Below are 22,936 nucleotides of genomic sequence, written 5' to 3'. Positions count from 1 at the left end.
TGTTTGACCGTTGGACGTTCCTCCTGGTGGTGCTGATGTTTTTTCCCACCCCATGGACTGCTTTGGGACGTCCCATGGTCTGTGTCCCCCAATGAAATATACGAGAAAAGGAGATTTTTTTTTTTTTGTGAAACTCGCCTGTAAAATCTTTTTCTTGTCTTTTCCATTGGGGGACACAGCTCCCACCCATTCTGCCTGTTGCAGGAGGGGTTCAGTTCAGTTCTGTTTGTGGTTGGGACCTCACGGGTTTTGGTCCGGTGGCTTCCATTATTTTTTCTTTCTCCTTCTCCTACTGCTTTTGCAACGCCTGAGTTCCTCCTGGTGGAGCCTGGGGGTATAGCCCGAGGAGGAGGAGCTCTTTTGAATTTGCATAGTGTCCCTCCTACTAATACCTCTAAGCTATACCCAGATTTTACAGGTGAGTTTCACAAAAAATCTCCTTTTATTTACTGGCGTACCTTTTGCAACCAAATCTGCGACAGATACCGTATTTTTCGCCCTGTAAGACGCACCGGCCCATAAGACGCACCTAGGTTTTTGGGGAGGAAAATAAGAAAAAAAAATATTATTTTTAACCAAAAGGTGTGCTTTTGGTGGGTTTGGAACTAATGGTGGTCTGTGGATGGCACTATTACTGGGATCTGTGAAGGACAGTGTTATGGGGGGATCTGTGGATGACTGACACTGTTATGGGGGGATCTGTGGATGACATCCACAGATGTCCCCCCCATAAAAATGTCATCCACAGATCCGATTTCCCCCCCGCCGCTTCAGTATACGAATATAAAATGTCTTATTCAATAATAGTTATTAAACATGCCCCCCAACTCCTAATAGTACCGTACATCCTAACCGCTTCAGTACAACGCAGGCAGGCCGAGCAGCCGGCGTGTCACTCACTGATGTCTCTTGCCTGCGCCGCCTGCTTCATTCATAAAGTAGGCGGCGCAGGCATGTGACATCAGGGAGTTACGCTGCCGCTCACCCTGCCTGCCTGCATTCTACTGAAGCGGTTAGGATGTACAGTACTATTAGGAATGGGGGGACATGTTTAATAACTATTAATTGAATAAGACATTTTATATTAGTATACCGGAGCGGCTATAGTACACTGACTGCACCGCCCCGCTGCTATTGCCGCCCCCCAGCTCCTCCTCCCAGTCCCTTCCCCGCTCGCTCGTACATCGCAGCTTGCGATGTAAAACTGGCAGCATTCGCCCCATAAGACGCAGGGGCATTTCCCCCCCCCCCCCCATTTTGGGGGGAGAAAAAGTGCGTCTTATGGGGCGAAAAATACGGTATACCACAAAAATTGGCTTATATCTACAGATGGAACTCGAAGAATTACAATATTGTGCAAAAGTTAATTTATTTCAGTAATGCAACTTAAAAGGTGAAACTACTATATGCATTACATGCAAAGCGAGATATTTCAAGCCTTTATATTATAATTTGGATAATTATGGCTTGCAGCTTATGAAAACCCAAAATTCACAATCTCAGAAAATTAGAATATTGTGAAAAGGTTCAATATTCTCGGCTCAAAGTGTCAGACTCTAGTCAGTTAATTAATCCATAACGCCTGCAAAGGATTCCTGAGCCTTTAAATTGTCTTTCTGGTTCAGTAGGAATCACAATCATGGGAAAGACTGTTGAACTGACAGTTGTGCAGAAAACCATCATTGACACCCTCCATAAAGAGGGAAAGCGTCAAAAGGTAATTGCAAAAGAAGTTGGATGTTCCCAAAGTGCTGTATCAAAGCACATTATAGAAAATCTTGTGGAAGGGACAAGTGTGGAAGAAAGTTGCACAAGCAGCAGGGATGACCGCAGCCTGGAAAGGATTGTCAGGAAAAGGCCATTCAAAAGTGTTGGACTTTCACAAGGAGTGGACTGAGGCTGGAGTTAAAGGGGTTGTCCGAGTTATGAAAAAAAAAAAAAAAAGATATAGCACTGTAAATCTGATGGTCAGCGATATATAGCTAAGCAAGTTTCAGGCAAAAAAAATATCTATTTCCTCGTTTCTCTTTTGGCCCTTTGTTTACTTGCAATAAAACAATCTCTGCCCCTCCCCCTGCATTGCTAAGGGAGTGAATAAAAGTGCTGCCTTGAGTGACATGTCTGCCTGCTGGGAGACTCGGCAGCATGTTGTATGTATAGAACTATAAGTCCTAGCTGTACAATGACACTGCTAATACACACAGGATCTTCCCCCTACCTGCAATGTTCTGCAGAACTTCCCTTTCAGCTCCTGTGCCCAGAATCTGTCTCCTCACTGCCTGCAGCTACACAGTAAACACTTCAGCCCTGAGTCTGTGCAGTTAAAGAGGTTAGGAATCCTAGGAGAGAGCAATAAGCAGCAGCTGGCAGTGCAGGGGGGCATGGCCAGCACAGTGATGTCTTGTGTACAGATCTCTCAGGCTTGTGCACGAACATTATCAGAGCAGGGAGAGAAGCTGACATCACAGGTCATGTGACCCTCAGTGAAATCTGAGAAACCAGCCATTGGAGATAAAGTGAGTGAATTGGAAAGCTGTTACATTTGCCTAGTTAGAAACCTAGTAAGAATAAAACAAATAACTCGGACAACCCCCTTTAATGCATAAAGAGCCACCACACAGATCCTGGACATGGGCTTCAAATGCAGTTTTCCTTTTGTCAAGCCGCTCCTGAACAACAAACAACGTCAGAAGCATCTTACCTGGGGTAAAGGAAAAAAAGAACTGGTCTGTTGCTCAGTGGTCCAAAGTCCTCTTTTCTGATGAGAGCAACTTTTGCATCTCATTTGGAAACAAAGGACCCAGAATCTGGAAGAAGAATGGAGAGGCACACAATGCAAGATGCTTGAAGTCCAGTGTGAAGTTTCCAGTCTGTGTTGATTTGGGGAGCCATGTTGGTCCACTGTGCTTCATTAAGTCCAGAGTCAACGGGATTTTGGAGCACTTCATGCTTCCTTCCGCAAACTAGCTTTATGGAGATGGTGACTTCATTTTCCAGCAGGACTTGGCACCTGCCCACACTGCCAAAAGTACCAAACCCTGGTTCAATGACGGTTTGATTGGCACTATTTTGGGGTGCGTATGACATTTTGATAGCTTGCTATTACACTTTTTGTGATGTAAGGTGACAAAAAATGTTTTTTTTTTTTTTACGGTATTCACTTGAGGGGTTAGGTCATGTGATATTTTTTTAAAGCATGTTATTATGGACGCGGCGATACATAAACAAAAGTATACATATTAGGTAAGTTTTACACCGTAACAGCTTTTTTTTAAAACAAAAATTATGTTTTAGTGTCTCCATATTCTGAGCCATAGTTAATTTTTTTTATTTTTTTGGGGATTGTCTTAGGGGTTTTAATTTTTTTTGCGTGATGAGGTGACTGTTAGATTGGTACTATTTTGGTGGGCATACACCTTTTTGATCGCTTGCTGTTGTACTTTTTGTGATGTAAGGTGAAAAAAAAATGGTATATTTGGCACAGTGTTGTTCACTTGAAACTTCAATTCAGACCTGCGGTTTGCTGCTTTTTCTGCAGCTTCTGATCCGCGGGGATCAGAAACTTTAGTATTCCTAAAATATATATGTTTTCACACACCCCCCCCCCCCCCCCCCCCCTGAATGATGATATGGCGGCGGGTGGTGTAGGGGGGATCACGATCCCCCGCCCGCCTCCTCTTGAATAATCGTTGGTAGCCAGTGGGTATACCAGGGTGTCGGCACATTGCTGACACCCTGGTATAAACGGCTGACATCTGTGATGCGATGTCAGCCGTTTAACCCTTTCCATACCGCGGTCTGTACGGACCGCTGTATGGAAAAGGTTAACAGCTCAGGGAGCTCCTGCCTTCTCCCATCGGGGGACTGCTGTGCCTTTGCAGCCCCCCGATGGAGAGAGCCCCCAGACAGCCCCCCTCCTTACCCTTCCCCATCTGCGCAGTTCTGGCCACTACTGAGCAGACGGGGAAGGTTCCCATGGCAACTGGATTCCTTCTCAGGCATCCTGCTGTCCATGGTGCTGAACAGATCTGTGCTAAAGGCATAGATCTGTTCAAAGTGTAAGTAAAATACAGTACAAAACACTATATAGTGTACTGTAATATACAGACATCAGACCCACTGGATCTTCAAGAACCAAGTGGGTCTGGGTCGAAAAAAAAGTAAAAATCAAAAAACACATTTATCACTGATTAAAAATGAAAAAAAATAAAATTCCCTACACATGTTTTGGTATCGCTGTGTCCGTAACGACCTGATCTATAAAACTGTCATGTTACTTTACCCGAACGGTGAACGTCATAAAAATAAAAAATAAAAAACTATGATGAAATTGAAATTTTGCCCACCTTACTTCCCAAAAAAGGTAATAAAAGTGATCAAAAAAGTCGCATGTACGCCAAAATAGTACCAGTCAAACCATCATCTCATCCTGCAAATATCATACGCTACCCAAGATAATCGCCCAAAAACTGAAAAAACTATGGCTCTTAGACTATGGAAACACTAAAACATGATTTTTTTTTTTTTGTTTCAAAAAAGAAATCGTTGTGTAAAACTTACCTCATATGTATACTTTTTTTATATTTATGTATCGCCGCGTCCATATCGACCGGCTCTATAAAAATATCACATGACCTAACCCCTCAGATGACCACCGTAAAAAAAAAAAAAAAAAAAAAAAAACTGTGTAAAAAAAAAAAGCCATTTTTTGTCATCTTGCGTCACAAAAAGTGTAATAGCAAGCAATCAAAAAGTCATATGCACCCCAAAATAGTGCCAATCAAACCGTCATCTGATCCTGCAAAAAATGAGACCCTACTTAAGATAATCGCCCAAAAACTGAAAAAACTATGGCTCTTAGACTATGGAGACACAAACTTTTTTTTTTGTTTTAAAAATGAAATCATTGTGGTAAAACTTGGATAAATAAAAAAAATTGTATACATATTAGGTATCGCCGCATCAGTGACAACCTGCTCTATAAAATTACCACATGATCTAACCTGTCAGATGAATGTTGTAAATAACAAAAAAAAAAAACTGTGCCAAAAAAGCTATTTCTTGTTACCTTGCCGCACAAAAAGTGTAATATAGAGCAACCAAAAATCATATGTACCCTAAACTAGTACAAACAAAACTGCCACCCTATCCCGTAGTTTCTAAAATGGGGTCACTTTTTTGGGAGTTTCTACTCTAGGGGTGCATCAGGGGGGCTTCAAATGGGACATGGTGTAAATAAAGCAGTCCAGCAAAATCTGCCTTCCAAAAACCGTATGGCATTCCTTTCCTTCTGCGCCCTGCCATGTGCCCGTACAGCAGTTTACGACCACACATGGGGTGTTTCTGTAATCTACAGAATCAGGGCCATAAATGAGTTTTGTTTGGCTGTTAACCCTTGCTTTGTAACTGGAAAAAAAATATTATTTTCCATTAAATCTTGTGCAACACCTAAAGGGTTAACAAAGTTTGTAAAATCAGTTTTGAATACCTTGAGGGGTGTAGTTTCTTAGATGGGGTCATATTTTATGGAGTTTCTACTCTAGGGGTGCATCAGGGGGGCTTCAAATGGGACATGGTGTAAATAAAGCAGTCCAGCAAAATCTGCCTTCCAAAAACCAAACGGCGCACCTTTCACTCTACGCCCCGCTGTGTGGCCGTACAGTAGTTTACGGCCACATATGGGGTGTTTTTGTAAACGGCAGAGTCAGGGCAATAAAGATAGCCCTGTTGGGCTGTTAACCCTTGCTTTGTTAGTGGAAAAAATGGGTTAAAATGGAAAATTAGGCAAAAAAATGAAATTCTCAAATTTCATCCCCATTTGCCAATAACTCTTGTGCTACACCTAAAGGGTTAACAAAGTTTGTAAAATCAGTTTTGAATACCTTGAGGGGTGTAGTTTCTAGAATAGGGTCATTTTTGGGTGGTTTCTATTATGTAAGCCTCGCAAAGTGACTTCAGAGCTGTAGTGGTCCCTAAAAATTGGGTTTTTGTAAATTTCTGAAATTTCAAGATTTACTTCTAAGCCTTGTAACATCCCCAAAAAATAAAATATCATTCCCAAAATAATTCAAACAAGAAGTAGACATATGGGGAATGTAAAGTCATCACAATTTTTAGGGGTATTACAGAAGTAGAGAAACAAACTTTTGAAATTTGCAAATTTTTCCAAATTTTTGGTAAATTAGTTTTTTTTTTTTTTTTATGCAAAAAAAAATAATTTTTTTTTACGTCATTTTACCAGTGTCATGAAGTACAATATGTGACGAAAAAACTATCTCAGAATGGTTTGGATAAGTCAAAACGTTATCACCACTTAAAGTGACACTGGTCAGATTTGCAAAAAAATGGCTTGGTCCTTAAGGTGAAATAAGGCTGTGTCCCTAAGGGGTTAAAACATTTTTATTTTTATTTTTGTCCCACTTTGGGACTTCAACTTTTGGGGGTCTAATCCCCGTTACAATGCATTCCAATACTTCTGTGAGATCCAGGGTGCTGGATCTCGCAGGCTCTTCACCGGAAGGCAGCGTTCTGACTTCCATGCCATCGGGTCCCTATTACAGCCGCACGGGGACCCAATGGCACCTCCGCCCGCCACAACTCCCGTAAAAGCCGCAAACCGCAGGTCTAAATTGATTTGCTGCGATCGCCGATACGGGGGTGGGGGGTCACAGCTGCCCTGTGTCCTTAAGAGATTTAAGAAAATGTGTCATCATCAAAATCGCCTTTTTATTTAAATCACGTTTTCATGTTTAATTTTATTAAAGCATTTTTGATTACGTTATTTTTAATTTCCTAAATGCCTCCACACTGGCACTGCTAGAAGGATGAGCCTGCCTCACGAGGACCGGAAACCACAGCTAAAGCCCCAATAAAAAGATACCACAGATGCAGACAGTTGTATTACCATAATGGAAGCGTTTTTGCTGATCCAGAAAAAAAACTGATGTGAAAGTTAGAGATGAGCGAATTTCCGGTTATGAAATTAATTTGCTATTTTGGATCCGTCCTGTTTCCGTTATGCAGGACAGGACTCCAGCGTAGCGTAAGCCTGACGGATCTGTTTTTTAAACCATAGACTTCTATTATTAAGGAATAAATAACTGCCTCTAAAAGCATTCCGTCATAGAATTGCGTTATGGTCCATGGTAGCGGAATCCATAACGCAGTTCACCTTTTACCAGTAAACGAAGCGTGATCGAATTTCAAAATATGAAATTCGCTCATCTCTAGTGAAAGTAACCTAAATACATAGCCAATTCACAGTTTTTAGTGGCTGTGTAATCATGATCTCGTGCTGGCAAACAATGACACAGTGTGGGGAAGCCGATGACATTAGCGATGGCTCCTCCCTAGGAGATCGCTGCATGTAATAGCAGAGGTCTCCTCCACCATCAAACAGCAGATTGTCAGGAAGGAACGCTTCCTTCCAAAATTCCTTGCTGTAATACTGTCCTGTGTAAAGGGAACTTTAAGCTAACATAAAATAGTGACATAGGAAAATGCTGGGTCACCGATCTCTCCGTCCCACGCCCAGACAAGGAGAACCACCCAGAGATGTTACATGTGGGTTGCTGAGATTCAGCCATTTTGCAGGCTTCCTGTGAAAAGAAAGAACTAAGGTATGGCGACTCACTAGTTCTCTTTTCAGGATGTGGCCCCTTCAACATTAGCCAAGTGCCGCTCCCTCAAGCCGCTTACTGACCACCTACGGAGCCAAAAGCTGTTGTACCGGTGGCTATTTCCCTTCAGGCTCACCTTTTACTAAAAAAGGACGCCGCTGTGTTGTCCGCATGTCGCAGGATTTGGAAGCTGCTTGGAGTATCCTGGACATTCCACCACTGCCCATAGAGCACTGTCTCCCAGTTGACATTGCCTTGTCCAAATTGCCACTGCTACCCGCCTTAGAGCCCTGGAAGGTAGTCTCCAAACATAAAGCCTCCAACAGCAAGAGACGTCTAGAGTGAACTTACCTGTACAATCACTCTCCCATCTCTACATGGTTACAGTGCCAGCAGAGGTTGGAGGTATCACCTCTTTGACACTATTCACACTAGTAGATCTCCTCACATTGTTTGAAGCAACACTTGTACCCCTTCCTGTTAACTCATGCACTGGGTATAGGGAGTAATGGAGCCCAATCATGCACACCAGACCCTGAAAAATTACTATACATCTCCAGATCTTCTAGCTTTGTCACCCACATACATAATGGAATGTCTGAAGGATATACAGGGAGCTTAGTGGTGTCCATGTCCAGCAGAGACTAACCTTAGGTGCTTCATCCATCCATGCTGGTGTCTGGGACTTGGACAGCTACCTCCAATGACTTTGTATAGACTCCTCTATGTGCTACAGAGTCACACACAGATCATCTGCTACCATCAGCAGAAGTCTTACCACAGGTATCTGTGAACTGAACAATCAATATTTTATTGTATAGTTCTCCAGCGTTCTTGTTTTTTTTCCTATTATCAGCACCTGTTATGTGCCGTTTGGATTGGTTGGCGAGGGGAGGTGATGTATCTTAGGGTGAGGAGGTAAGGCAGAGTCAACTCTATCTCTTATCAAACAGGTATATTTATTTTAAAAGCACTTGGGTGAGGGATCGGGTTGGGAGGACTTTCCATCACCACCTGCCCCCATACCCCCCTGCACAGTGGTCTAAGGCCTCTCGCACATGGCCATTGTGGTTCCATTCCGTGCATTGGGGACCGCAATTTGCGGTCCTCAATGCACGGGCTACGTCCGTGCGGCGGCTGGGACGGATCCAGACCCATTCAACTTGAATGGGTCCGTGATCAATCCGTTCCGCAAGAAGATAGAACAAGTTCTATTGTTTTTGCGGAACGGAAGCACCGATTGGAACCCCACAGAAGCACTCCATAGTGCTTCCGTGGTGTTCCGTTCCGCATCTCCAGATTTCCGGACCCATTCAAGTGAATGGGTGTGCATCCGTGATGCGGAATGCACATAGGCGGTGCCCCGTGTATTGCGGAACCACTGTATAAGGCCACGGGAGCACAATGGCCGTGTGCAAGAGGCCTAGCTTAGAGGCCACTCAGGTGCTACTGCTTCTTGCACTGCGGCTTCTGCTATGTGATGCGGAGTCTGGCGCAATTAGCAAACTACAAATGTACACTTTACAGATTGTTCTGAAATGGTCCTTTTGTTCCCGTTTTATCTTTTGTGTTGTCTTGGATGATCTCTCTGAAGCGTGATCTGACTACTACAGTTGGTTCCTTATGGCGTCCATGAACATAACTGCCTTTGATTTCAGGGGTCTCAACACCCTGCAAAAAAGGTCACAGATCCTTACTCTCTTGAAGAGAAACAAAACTGATATCTGTTCCCTGCAAGAGACCCATATTACATGCAAAATACCTCACACAAACTTCTTACAGTGGTTCCATTGTACATACCAAACAGCCGCTAGAGGTGTTAGTATTGCAATTGCAAAACATGTACCTTTCACCCCCATAGTGGTACAACAGGATCCAGAAGGCTGATTCCTCTTTATTAAAGGGAAAATTGGACAAGTCTTGATATCCCTGGCGGTTCTTTATGCTCCGAACACTCATCAACCTAGAGGGATTAAATCTACTCTCTAGGTCCCATGATTTTGCTGAGGGAATCAAGATAATAGGGGGAGACCTTAGTGTTTCATTGAACCCTTTATTAAGCCTCATTCACACGTCTTTGTTTGACGGACGTGTGCTGTACGTGTTCTCCACGGACAGCACGCGTCCCCATTCATTTTAATGTGTGTATTCCACACCAGTGTTTTATCACGGTCCGTGGGTCTGTGTTTTCAGCACGGATGCATGCTCTATTTTGTCTGTGTTCACGGATCCATCATGTCCATTATAGTCTATGGGTCAGTGAAAACAACGGATGCAACACGGATGCTATGTGTGTTGCATCCGTGTTTCACGGATCATTAAGAGATGCTTTGAAAATTATTTTCAGCTGTTCATTGTCAGTGAAACACGGATGCAACGTGGACAGTAAAAAACGGACACACGGACAACTTCACGGATGCATCACTGACCACCTGCTAGCAAATTTGAGCACGGACGTGTAAATGAGGCGTTAGACTCCTCATCAGGTACTTCAACTAAGTCCCAGAAAACTCTAGGACTGGATGCTCAACTTCTGTCCCTCCAGCTGTTGTAAAACTACAACTCCTATCATGCTTTTCTGTAGGCTTTACGGGCATGCCTGGAGTTGTAGTTTTGCAGCAGCTGGAGGGCCGCAGGTTGAGCATCCCTGCTCTAGGAGGTATCCAAAAGGTACTTGGTGACAATTACCTACTTGATTCCTGAAGAACACTTAATACTACTGACAGAGATTATACATTCTTTTCAGCAGTCCATCAATCATACCAGAGGATAGATTACATATTGCATATATACATATCGTATCAGAGACACATGGAAATGGTGCGCCGCTCCACTATCGGCCCTATTACTGTTTCGGACCACGCCCCAGTAACGACCTCACTTTCCTTCACTAATCTTCCCACTCGAGAATAGATGTGCTGTTTAAATGAGACCCTTTTAGATACAGATAAACGCTTCTCAGATATTTCCTGTAAATTATCCCATTACTTACAAGACAATAAACCATCTGATACCTCCCAGACCATAGTTTTGGAAGCCCACAAAGCATTCATACGTGGAGAATTCATAGCACTAGGTTCCAGACTTAAAAAGACATAAGCTTAATTCTCTGCTATGTCAAATTGCAACCATAGAAACTATTCAGAAAAGATCTAAGGTGACACTAGCCCAAGAAGAACTTTTTTCTTTAAGGCAACAACTGAAGGAGCTTCTCAACATAAAATGTGCGAATGCTTATCAATACACCAAATTCAAGCAATACATGCATGGAGGCAAAGGAAATAAACTGATGACTTAACTCATTAAAAAACCATAATGAAACACAATACATTCCTCCCATTAAAACAAACACGGGATTAATTGTTTCATCCACAAAAGACATAGCAGAAGAGTTTTGCTCTGATTGCACCAAATTGTGCAGACCTCGCTCACCCCATCTCACCAGAAGGGCAACCAGAAACTAAAAGAAAAAAATATATAGATATAATCCTAAACAACCTTAACCTTAGGTTAAACGCTGATGAATGCTCACCCCTACTGGCTCCCATTACGGAGGAAGAGTTTAAAAAGATTTAAGACCAGTGATGTCGCATCTAGCCCGCGAAGCTGTGTCATGCGACCTGTGCAGTGACCAAAGGCGGAGCTGCGCCGCCATTCCTAATTTATACTGTGGGGCAGTACTATTATTAGTTTTGCGGTGACTGAAGACCCCATCTTCTCACACCTGCCCGTTCAGACTGGCGAGGTGTGGTAGTGGAAGTGATTGGACCTGAGCCTATTTCTTGTGATCACTATGTCTGGTGCCTGTGTGGGCCGCCTGGGTTGCTCCTCAGGATGCGCTTAGCAATATTAATGAGGGAGAGAGGACTCTTTAAATTTGGCTCATTATCAAAATTTAACCCCTTTAGGACACAGCCTTATTTCACCTTAAGGACCAGGCCATTTTTTGCAAATCTGACCAGTGTCAATTTAAGTGGTGATAACTTTAAAATGCTTTGACTTATCCAGGCCAATCTGAGATTGTTTTTTCGTCACATATTGTACTTCATGACACTGGTAAAATGGAGTAAAAAAAATAATTTTATTTATTTAAAAAAAAATACCAAATTTAGCAAAAATTTGTAAAATAATTGCAAATTTCCAAGTTTCAATTTCTCTACTTCTATAATACATAGTAATACCTCCAAAAATAGTTATTACTTTACATTCCCCATATTTCTACTTCATGTTTGGATCCTTTTGGGAATGATATTTTATATTTTGGGGATGTTACAAGGCTTAGAAGTTTAGAAGCAAATCTTGAAATTTTTCAGAAATTTTCAAAAACCCAATTGTTAGGGACCAGTTCAGGTCTGAAGTCACTCTGTGAGGCATACATAATGGAAACCACCCAAAAATGACCCCATTCTAGAAACTACACCCCTCAAGGTATTCAAAACAGATTTTACAAACGTTGTTAACACTTTAGGAGTTAATGGCAAATGGAGAAAAAATTTCAGAATTTTGATGATTTTTTGTAATGTTTTTTTGGCAAATTTTCCATTTTAATCAATTTTTTCCAGTAACAAAGCAAGGGTTAACAGCCAAACAAAATGCAATATTTATTGCCCCGATTCTGTAGTTTGCAGAAACACCACATATGTGGTCGTAAACTACTGTACGGGCACACAGTAGAGCGTAGAGGGAAAGGTGTGCCATATAGTTTTTGGAAGGCAGATTTTGCTGGACTGGTTTATTTACACAATGTCCCATTTCAATCCCCCTGATGCACCCCTAGAATAGAAACTCCATAAAAGTGACCACATTTTGGAAACTACGGGATAATGTGGCAGTTTTTGTTGGGACTATTTTTAGGGTACATATGATTTTTGGTTTATCTATATTACATTTTTGTGAGGCAAGGTTACCAGAAATCGAAATTCTGAAATTTCATCTTTATTTGCCAATAACTCTTGTGGAACACCTAAAGGGTTAACGATGTTTGTAAAATCAGTTTTGAATACCTTGAGGGGTGTAGTTTCTTAGATGGGGTCGCTTTTTATGGAGTTTTTACTCTAGGGGTGCATCAAGGGGGCTTCAAACGGGACATGGTGCCCAAAAAAACATGCCATCAAAATCTGCCTTCCAGAAACCATACGGCATTCCTTTCCTTCTGCGCCCTACCGTTTGGTCATACAGCAGTTTACGACCACATATGGGGTGTTTCTGTAAACTGCAGTATGAGGGTAATAATTATTAAGTTTTGTTTGGCTTTTAACCCTTGCTTTGTTAGTGGAAAAAACTGATTTAACATGGAAAATTTACCCAAAAATTGCTTTTTTGGCACTGTTTTTATTTTTTACCGTGTTCATCTGAGGGGTTGGGGGGGTATTTTTATAGAGCAGATTCTTACGGACACGGCGATACCTAATAAGTCAACTTTTTTATTTATTTTAGTTTTACTAAATATTTTTGATTTTTTTTTTTTGTTTTAGTGTCTCAAGTCTGAGAACCAGTTTTTTTTTTTTTTTATCAGATTGTCAGTGGCTAAATTGGGATATAAATTTAGTACTCCATGGAAGTGTGGTACTCCCTGAAGCAACCAATAATGCAGAGGCCCGGATGATCGGGGCACGTGTCACATTGAGTAGTGGTGTCCTTCCGTATTCCCCTCCTGTGACACACTCTGCACCTTTTTTGGGTCCGTCCCTTCTATCCTGTATGGGGGACCACACCTGGAATGTGTTGGCCAGGGACGGTCTGGGTGCCTCCAGTTCCCGAGGTACTCCGGCCTGCTCTTTCCCGGTCCAAAAAGATCAGGGCCTTGAGGACTGCCTCATAGAACTGAAGTAATGTCCCTGTGTTGCCAGCGCTCCGGGACCGCACAAAAGAGTTATACAAGGCAACCTGCAACAAGTAGACCGCAACTTTTTTGCACCATGCCCGGGTTTTGCGCATGGCATTATATGGCTTGAGGACTTGATCAGAGAGATCAACTCCTCCCATATACCGATTGTAGTCGACGATACAATCGGGCTTGAGGACCGTTGCCACGGTACCTCGCACAGGGGCAGGGGTGATGCCGTTACCATGAATTGTGGACAGTACAAGGACATCCCTCTTGTACTTATAGCTGATCAGCAACAGGTTTCCAGAAGGGGGTGGGCAGGGAGGCCGTGTTGATTTTATTTATTTTTTTCCGCACTGTCCCACAAGCGGACGTGGATCTGGCGGCGAGGAACTGGAACAAGGGGATACTAGTATAAAAGTTATCCACGTATAAGTGGTACCCCTTATCTAGCAGTGGGTGGGCTGTGGCCGCTGCGCCACCAATGAAGATAAGCCATTTATTCATATACAGGAGGCGGGAGCTGGCTGCAGAATCACATAGCCGGCTCCCGACCTCTATGAGCGATAGCTGCGATCCGCGGCAGTTAACTCCTCAGGTGCTGCGGACCGCAGCTACCGCTCATAGAGGTCGGGAGCCGGCTATGTGATTCTGCAGCCAGCTCCCGCCTCCTGTATATGAATGATTGAGAGACTTATCTTCATTGGTGGCGCAGCGCGCCCCCCCCAAGCCCCCCAGTATTAATCATTGGTGGCGCAGTGCGCCCCCCATCCCAATCCCGGCCAATAGTAAAAACATTGGTGGCGCAGTGCGCCCCCCCCCCCCCCCCCCACCCAGTATTACTCATTGGTGGCAGTGGCCACAGGATCCCCTCTCCCCTCCTCCTCCGATCGGAGCCCCAGCAGTTTAAGTCTGGGGCTCAGATCGGTTACCATGGCAGCCAGGACGCTACAGTGGCCGGACGCTAAGAGTGCCGGCCACAGTCGGCATACGCACACAAAAAAAAACTGCTTACGGCCAAAAAAAAGTTTTTGGGTGGGGGGGGGGCTAGCTGCAACACCCCTGGGGGGCTCTAGGGTCACACAGCTGTGCTGTGGACCCCAGACACCAGATTTAGGATGATGCAATCAAACTTTTTATAATATTATTATTTATTTTTATTTTTTACTTCCACTAGCTTTCCCTTTTTATTATCCCTGCCTAACCCAACCTTTCCCTAGTACCTGATTGAACAGATGCGGGGGTGCTGGGGCACAGATTGGGTGCTGGGCACAGATGGGGTGATGCCTGGACAGATGGGGGGTGCTGGCTGAGATCCGACACGTGCAGCTGCAGCTCTCCTCTGCTCCCGGACAAAAAAGGAGAAAGAAAGGAGCGCTGCTAGGATTTGGTAGGTGGGTGGGCGGCGGGAGGTTCAATCAGAGGCGATCCTGAGAGGTGATGTCACTATCACCTCTCAGGATTGCAGGATGGTCATTGGTGGTGTATTATCACACCACCGATCACCATCCTATTCCGGGTTATCGGGTCCCTAGAGACCCGAATAACCCGGAAACGCAGCAAACCGCAGTTCTGAATTGACCTGTGTTTTTCTGCGATCGCCGACATCGGGGGGGGGGGGGGGGGGGTGTCACAGGCACTGGGTTCCGATCACCGGGCGGCGGTGATCCGGACTATACATGACGTACCGGTATGTCGTGTCCTGAAGAGGTTACTATAAAGTATTTCTTTTTCGCCCCTGACGAAGCTTGGGTGCGAAACCCGGGTCGGGCAGCGGAGTGTTACCACCAGGATTTTATATATGCTATATATTTTTGGCTCGTTTGTGAGTATAATAAACCACAAGTTGTTTTACCTGTATCTGAAATACTTCACTATGGTGTGATTCTTTGGTGCCCTGCAGAGGAATCCAGGAGGTGTGTTTGGAATCCAGAGCTGGGAAGCATTGTTGGGAATTCAGTTACAATCTTTATCACTGCCATGGGTGTCTTGGATAGGGTGTAAAAACCTTCTACAAACATACAGTATATTGTCCCAAAGCTCCTATATTTGATGCAAATGGTTCCCATCCACCTTTTGCAGTCATTCGTGCAAGTTAGAACTACCTTCATAACCTTTCCCTGGAAGAGTAAAAAAACCTTAATTGTATTCGACAAGCTGATAAAAGATCGCTCTCAAGGCGGTTTGGACTACCTGACTTGCGCCTCTACTATAAAGCTATACAATTGAAAAGGTGGCTTCAGCCGCAGGGCTCTGGGGTGTTTTTTATTATTATTATTTTTTTTCACCTTTTTGTCTGTCGTTGCTAATTGTTCTAATTAAGTTTTTGTTTTTACCTGCGTCGGCTTGGTTTTATGTCCCTTCTGAGGTGGATCAAACTTCTGTCGGTGCTGCTGTGGAGGTTAACAAACAAGCCGGATCTGTTTTGCCGGGAACACTTAATGCCGGATCTAATACACTTCAATGTAAATTAATGCCGGCAAGTGATCAGTATTTTTGGCCGGAGAGAAAACTGCAGCATGCTGCGGTATTTTCTCCGTCCAAAAAAGCGTAATGGGGACTGAACTTGTGCATCCTGAACGGAATGCTCTCCATTCAGAATGCATTAGGATAAGGCTAGATGCACACGACAGTTGTTTTTTGTGGTCCGCAAATAGCGGATCCGTGTGTGTGTGTGTGTGTGTGTGTGTGTGTGTGTGTTTTTTTTTATATTTTTTTTTTTGCGATCCGCAAATTTTATATATACAGGTTTGCCAGCAACCATCCACAAAAAAAAAAAATATATATATATATATATATATATATATATATATATATATGCAAAAAAAGGTTTGCGGACCCATAGAAGTTAAGTGGGTCCGCAAAAAATGCGGATGACCAACGGAAGCCATCCGTATGTCATCCGCATCGTGTTTGTTTGTTTTTTGCCGGATGGTTGCTGGGATATAAAATTTGCGGTTGCAAAGAAGAAGAAAAAATAAATTATATATTAATAATAATAATATTATTTATTATTATTATTCCACAGCATTTTTAATGAATCCATAGAAATAAATGGGAAACCATCCGATCCGCAAAAAAACACTATCGTGTGCATGTAGCCTAAAACTGATATATATTTTTTTAATTTTTGATATTGAGCCCCTTGAGCAAAAACACTAGTGTGAAAGTACCCTTAAATAGCCGATCAGCTGGGGACCTTGAATTCGGACCCCTGTCGATCTGATATTGGTGACCTAGCCTCCGGATAGGTCATCAGTATCAGCCGCCCTGCAAAACCCCTTTAAATGATATCATATAATTTTCGGATTATACATTCCTTTTTAAAGGAACGTATTATTCGGTCCCTTTTGTTAGTTGGAAAGCTATAAAGCCAAAGGGGCTGTCCATGATTTTGATATTGATGGCCTGTTCTCAGGATAGACCATTGGGAGTCTTATACACTCCACTCCCTCACTCATGAGCTATTACCTTGTATCTCTGACACCGGAACTACACAGTTCCTTCCGGTGTGCAGTGGAGGGAGCTGGTAATTGCAGTGATGCAATAAACTGCTCTGTTCACTGTACAGTTTGCAGAACTATGTGGTTCCAGCAGACACTCTCCGTTGGAATCCTGAAGATAGGCAGTGAATGTCAAAACCCTGGACAACCCCTGTAATAAGTGTGTCCATACAGAATATGTTTTATCCTTTTTTTTTTTTTTCTCCTAGTGCTTTTTTGGGAGCAAAGGATCTTTTTCCATTTGAAAAGTACAAGGATAAATATGGCAAACCCAATAAAAGAAAAGGGTTTAATGAAGGTCTTTGGGAAATTCAGAATAATCCAGAAGGCAACTACAAATTTCCTCCACCAGTAAGTATGAATCCTTCTTAAAGGGGTGTTACAGCATTATGGTAATTTTTACTTACAACACGCTCCTGGGGCTATCTGAGAAAAGCATTCTTGCATGCTCCCTTCCACACCTTTCCAGCGCCTTGTTTCCTTTCTGTGATCTTATGGTTATTGGACTGTAAGCTTCCAAATAGGATCATTGACTTGCCTTAGGCAGCATGTTGTAGAGCAAAAGAAGCTAGATGGATAAATAGATACAGTCCTGATCAAAAGTTTAAGACCACTTGAAAAATGGCAAAAAATCATATTTAGCATGGCTGGATCTTAACAAGTTTCCAAGTAGATCTTCAACATGCAACCAGAAGAAATGGGAGTGAGACAAAGCATTTTTTGAGCATTAAATTTAAAGAAAACAACGAATAAACTGAAACAGGCTGTTTTTCAGCTGATCAAAAGTTTAGGACCACACCTCCCAAAAAAAACTAACACCCCCCTCAAAACAGAAATCCACCTTCCAATCATGAACTCAGTAATGAGTAGCTCCGCCGTTCTTGTTCATCACTTCCAAAATTCGTTTCGGCGTGCTTGATGCAAGCATTTCCATGAGGTGAGTGGGAACATTTCTCCAAGTGTTGAAGACAGCTGCATAAAGGCCATCTACTGTCTGGAACTGTTGTCCATTTTTGTAAACTTCCCTTGCCATCCATCCCCAAAGGTTCTCAATTGGATTTAGATCAGGGGAACACGCAGGATGGGCCAAAAGAGTGATGTTCTTCTCCTGGAAGAAGTCCCTTGTCCTGCGGGCATTGTGTACTGTAGCGTTGTCCTGTTGAAAAACCCAGTCGTTACCACACAGACGAGGGCCCTCAGTCATGAGGAATGCTCTCTGCAACATCTGGACATAGGCAGCAGCCGTTTGACACCCCTGCACTTCCTGAAGCTCCATTGTTATACTGAAGGAAAAAGCACCCCAGACCATTATGGCGCCCCCTCCACTGTGGCGCGTAGAAAACATCTCAGGTGGGATCTGAGAGGGCAGGACCATCAAGGTCAAGGTAAAAAAAAAAATCTCATCAGAGAATAAAACTCTTTCACCTTTTTAATGTCCCATGTTTGGTGCTCTCTTGCAAAGTCCAAACGAGCAGTTCTGTGGTGTTCAAGGAGACGAGGTCTTTGAAGACGTTTTTTGTTTTTGAAGCCCTTTAGTCTCAGATGCCGTCTGATGGTTATGGGGCTGCAGTCAGCACCAGTAAGGGCCTTAATTTGGGTCGCTGATCGTCCAGTGTCTTGACGGACAGCCAATTGGATCCTCCGGCTCAGTGCTAAATGACATTTTTTTGGGGTCTTCCACTTGACTTTTTTGTTCCATAAGCCTCAGGATCATTTAAGAAATTCCAAATGTCTTACTGCGTCCCACCTCAGCAGCGATGGCGCGCTGTGAGAGACCCTGCTTATGCAGTTCAACAACCCGACCACGTTCAAAAAGGGAGAGCTTTTTTGCCTTTGCCATCACAACGTGTGACTACCTGACAGAAAATGACAATGAATCCACATCTTTGCACAGATTTGGCCTTTTAAAGGCATGTGGTCCTAAACCACTGATCAGCTGAAAAACAGCCTGTTTCAGTTTAATCATTATTTTCAGTAAATTGAATGCTCAAAAAATATTTGGTCTCGCTCTCATTTCTTCTTGTTGCATGTTGAAGCTCTACTTGGAACCTTGTTAAGATCCAGCAATGTTTTCTGATTTGGTGGGGAGTGCACTCAACAGTTATAGGCTGCAAGGGACGTGGTTGGTGGCGCACGACTTCCCCCAGAGAGAGGGTGAATGCTGGAGGGCACTGTACTAGTCCCGGCTGAAATCCCTTGTCTCTCTTTGATTCGGCGCCTGCTCGTAGGGTGGAATCACCACAAGTGATCCCTGAGGGGCTGTTACATCTTATGGGCCGCAAAACGGGCACCCCTGGGCCTACGATTCCGTCTAAATTGAGTCAGACGGAGAATCGGGAGGACGGTGCCCCCTCTGAACGAACGGCGGTGGATCTCTCTGCAATTATGGCGGCCATCAGAACTTGCAAGACGGCGCTTACGGTCAAAATTTATCATGTCCAGGCAGACCTTACTCGCCTCAGACACGACATCGACAAGATACGAGAAAGGACAACTGAGGTGGAGAGGCGGTTGGGAGAGGTGGAGGATAGGGCACAGCGTGAAGATTCTGCGGTGCATACTCTCCAAAATCAAGTCAAGATTCTGATGGCGAAAGTGGAGGATGCCGAGAACCGTAACAGAAGGAATAATATCCGCATTATGGGGCTACCTGAAAAAGCGGAGGGCCAATCCCCTGAAGAATTTGCGGAGCGCCTTGTCAAGCAAGCTCTTGATCCCATCAGTCTTTCGGTGAATTCTGCGGTGGAACGGGCCTACAGGATACCCACCAGACCTTTTGTCTCCTGGGGCCCCGCCACGTCCTTTCATTTTCAAAGTCCTGAACTATAGGGACCGTGATGCAGTGTTGGCGGCGGCCCGCCGCTTGAAGGACATTCACTTTGATAATACCTGGATATCCTTCTACCTGGACTTTTCTTCAGAGGTCCAGAAACAGCGAAGGCAGTTCACTGCAGTGAGGGCCCGGCTGCGAGAGAAAGGATTCGCCTACGCTATCATGTACCCAGCGCGGCTCAGAGTGCAAGACTGAGATTGAGTGAAATTTTTCTCCACTCGAGAGGAAGCATCTGATTGGCTCGACCGGAGGGGCTGAGTATATTGAGACTTGTGGGTTGGGGATCTCGCTTTATGCTGAAGATGGTCGTGGTATAGAGAGGAGCTGGGTTTGACATGATTGTTCTGCTACCTGGGTTTAGTTTAATTTTTACCTAGGCCTGCAGTGTTTAGAACGGGCCTCTCCCGTCTTACTACTTACTAGTAGTTCTACTGCAGTTTAGGTATCTAGGCTCGGATATGTTGGGGTCATCTGGGCAGGGAGGGGGGTTTCGCCTGGTGATTTAAGGCATGTTGGGAAGTTCTCACCTTTTTTCTGAATGTTTGGTATGAATGTATGTGTGCATCGCTTGGGTGGTCCGGTGTCCTCCTGAGGTATAGAAATGCCCTACCGCCATGATGACGTTCTGTCGGTTTGTCTCCTGGAATGTCAGGGGACTTAATGACAAAATTAAACAATCCCTTGTCTTTACTTACCTAGAGAACCATAATCCTGATGTTCTGATATTGCAGGAGACACATCTGCAGGGGCAGAAACGTCTGGCGCTGAAGAGGCCCTGGGTGGGAGCAGCATATCATGCTGTGTATAATACCAGGGCAAGAGGTGTGTCAATTCTGGTGGCGAACTCCCTTCCATTCCGGTCTTACTCGGTCCAGACTGATATGCTGGGGCGTTTTGTGATTCTCCACGCTGCAATCTGAGGCATCGACTACCTCATAGTAGGGGTTTATGTGTCGTCGTCCCCCCCCCCCCCCCCTTCCCTTCCAGAGGGAGATATTGGACGAGATTATGAAACGAGTAGCGAGACGATGCCCCCCGTGCCTCTGATTGTGTTCGGGGACTACAATGCTGTCCTTGACCGGATCCTGTATCGGCTTCACCCCAGTGGAACCCATAGTGACGCATTGAGTTCCTGGGCGGAGGTGTTTGCTCTAACGGAGGTTTGGAGGTATTTACATCCTGGGGATCGTCAGTATTCCTGCTACTCTGCCTCCTATGCTGCACTCTCCCGGATTGAATTAGTGTTTCTTAGTAAAGACTTGCTATCCTGTCTAGCGGTGGCAGAATATTTACCGAGAGGCATCTCTGACCATGCCCCCTTAATGGTAACCCTAAGGCAGCCACTTGCTCCTGCTGAAAGAATATGGAGACTTAATAGCAAATGGCTAAAGGCTTTACTAGTGACCTGGGCTGCACAACAAGGCATGAAAGAATACTGGGAAAATAATGAGGGTTCAGCCGATCCGTTAGTGGAGTGGGAGGCTTTTAAAGTGGTATTGCGCGGCACCTTGATCCACGCGATAGCCTCGCACAGGAAAGCGTTAGGCGCCACTAGAGTTGAGCTGGAAAAGGAAGTGGTGGAGAAAGAATATAATTACACGCAGGATCCTAGTGAAGAGAATCGTAGAGTATGGGATGAAGCACAGAGGAATTTTACTTGACAGAATATACCCAAAAGAGACTTCTGTTTCAAAGGCGCCTGGTGTTTTCAGATGGCGATAAAAACGGAAGTGCCCTGGCGTTTCTTGCTAGAACAGAAGTGCCACAGACTGTAGTTCCTCACATTACTTGTGGGGATGGCTTGAAGGTATTTCGCCCGGGGGATATATGTGAACAATTTGCTCAATTCTTTACTGATTTTGTATAGTTCTAAAACTAGCTTGTCCCCTGAGGAGATGCGATCATACCTTCAATCTATCCCCCTGACACCTTTGGCCAGGACAGATAAGACGTATTTAGAGAGGCCTATAGATGAAGGGGAGATCAAGGCCGCGATTGAGGATATGTCGGCTGGGAAGTCACCCGGTCCGGACGGCTTCCCGGTAGAGTGGTACAGGTTGGATATTGATCTTCAATCTGCACGTTTGCTTTAACTTTTTAACTATGCCTATGAATCCGGTGGGTTGCCATCATCCTTTGGAGAGGCCACCATCGTAGTGATTCACAAGGCTGGGAAGCCTCCGGACCAGTGTGCGTCGTACAGGCCAATATCCCTTCTGCATACGGGCGCTAAAATCTTAGCCAAAGTTCTAGCCAAGCGACTGAGTGGGGTAGTCTTATCCATTATTGACCCGGACCAATCAGGCTTTATGCCCGGGAAGACAACCGATATAAACCTCAGGAGGTTATTTACAAACTTGCAGGTTAGACGTGACAACGCTGGCGTCTCTTGATAATGAGAAGGCCTTTGACTCTGTAGAGTGGCATTTCATTTGGGAAACTATGTACTGTCTTCGATTCCCTCATTCTTTTATCAAGTGGATCCAATTGTTATATCAGGCGCCTACGGCACGTATCAGAGTGAATGGATCTCTTTCCCGTCCCTTTAGGCTGTATAGGGGCACTAGACAGGGGTGTCCTCTCCCGCCGTTATTATTTGCCCTTATAATGGAACCCTTTACCCAGCTGATCAATAACAGCTCTCTGATAGAGGGGTGGACGATAGCCGGGGTACAGGAGAAAGTGTCACTGTACGCGGATGGCCTGTTAGTGTACTTGGCTGAAGCTGGTCCATCCTTAGAAGCCCTGTTAGATATTTTAAATGGATACGGTATGTACTCAGGATTACGGGTAAGATAGATGTAGATGAGGGCATAAATATTTCCCCGGTGTCTCCCCTGAGAGTGGTGGACAGTTTCCTTTACCTAGGGATTTGTATTCATAAGGACCCGAGGCAGTTTTGCCAATTGAACTTGAGACCTACAATGGAATACGTTACGCGCAAGTTGGAAGCTTGGGAAAATCTCCCTTTAACCCTTGTAGGCAGAATCTATCATTAAGATTGTTTTGTTACACAAGCTATTGTATGTGTACAGAGCAGCCCCTGTAAAGATCCCTAAGTCACATTTCGACTCCTTGGACAGAAGTATGTCCCGTTTCCTATGGCACCATCAAACCCCAAGGTTGGCAAGGAAAACGCTGAAAGCTTTGTATT

At 44.3% G+C, this 22,936-nt stretch overlaps 1 protein-coding gene across 4 annotated transcripts in view; it reads left to right on the top strand.

Annotated features, from left to right (window-relative positions):
• HDGFL2 (HDGF like 2) overlaps positions 1 to 22,936 on the top strand; it is a 270,439-nt gene that overhangs the window by 30,174 nt on the left and 217,329 nt on the right. For all 4 annotated transcript variants that reach the window (XM_040417749.1, XM_040417747.1, XM_040417748.1 and 1 more), the window contains exon 3: positions 17,159 to 17,300. In XM_040417749.1, the coding sequence (XP_040273683.1) occupies positions 17,159 to 17,300 (142 nt within the window). The remainder of the gene's footprint in view (positions 1 to 17,158; positions 17,301 to 22,936) is intronic.

Source organism: Bufo bufo, chromosome 2 (assembly GCF_905171765.1).
Source record: "Bufo bufo chromosome 2, aBufBuf1.1, whole genome shotgun sequence".
In the NCBI taxonomy this organism is placed as follows: Eukaryota; Metazoa; Chordata; class Amphibia; order Anura; family Bufonidae; genus Bufo; species Bufo bufo.
The sequence above is the reverse complement of the archived record's forward strand: the minus strand, read 5'-3'. Positions and strand labels throughout refer to the sequence as shown.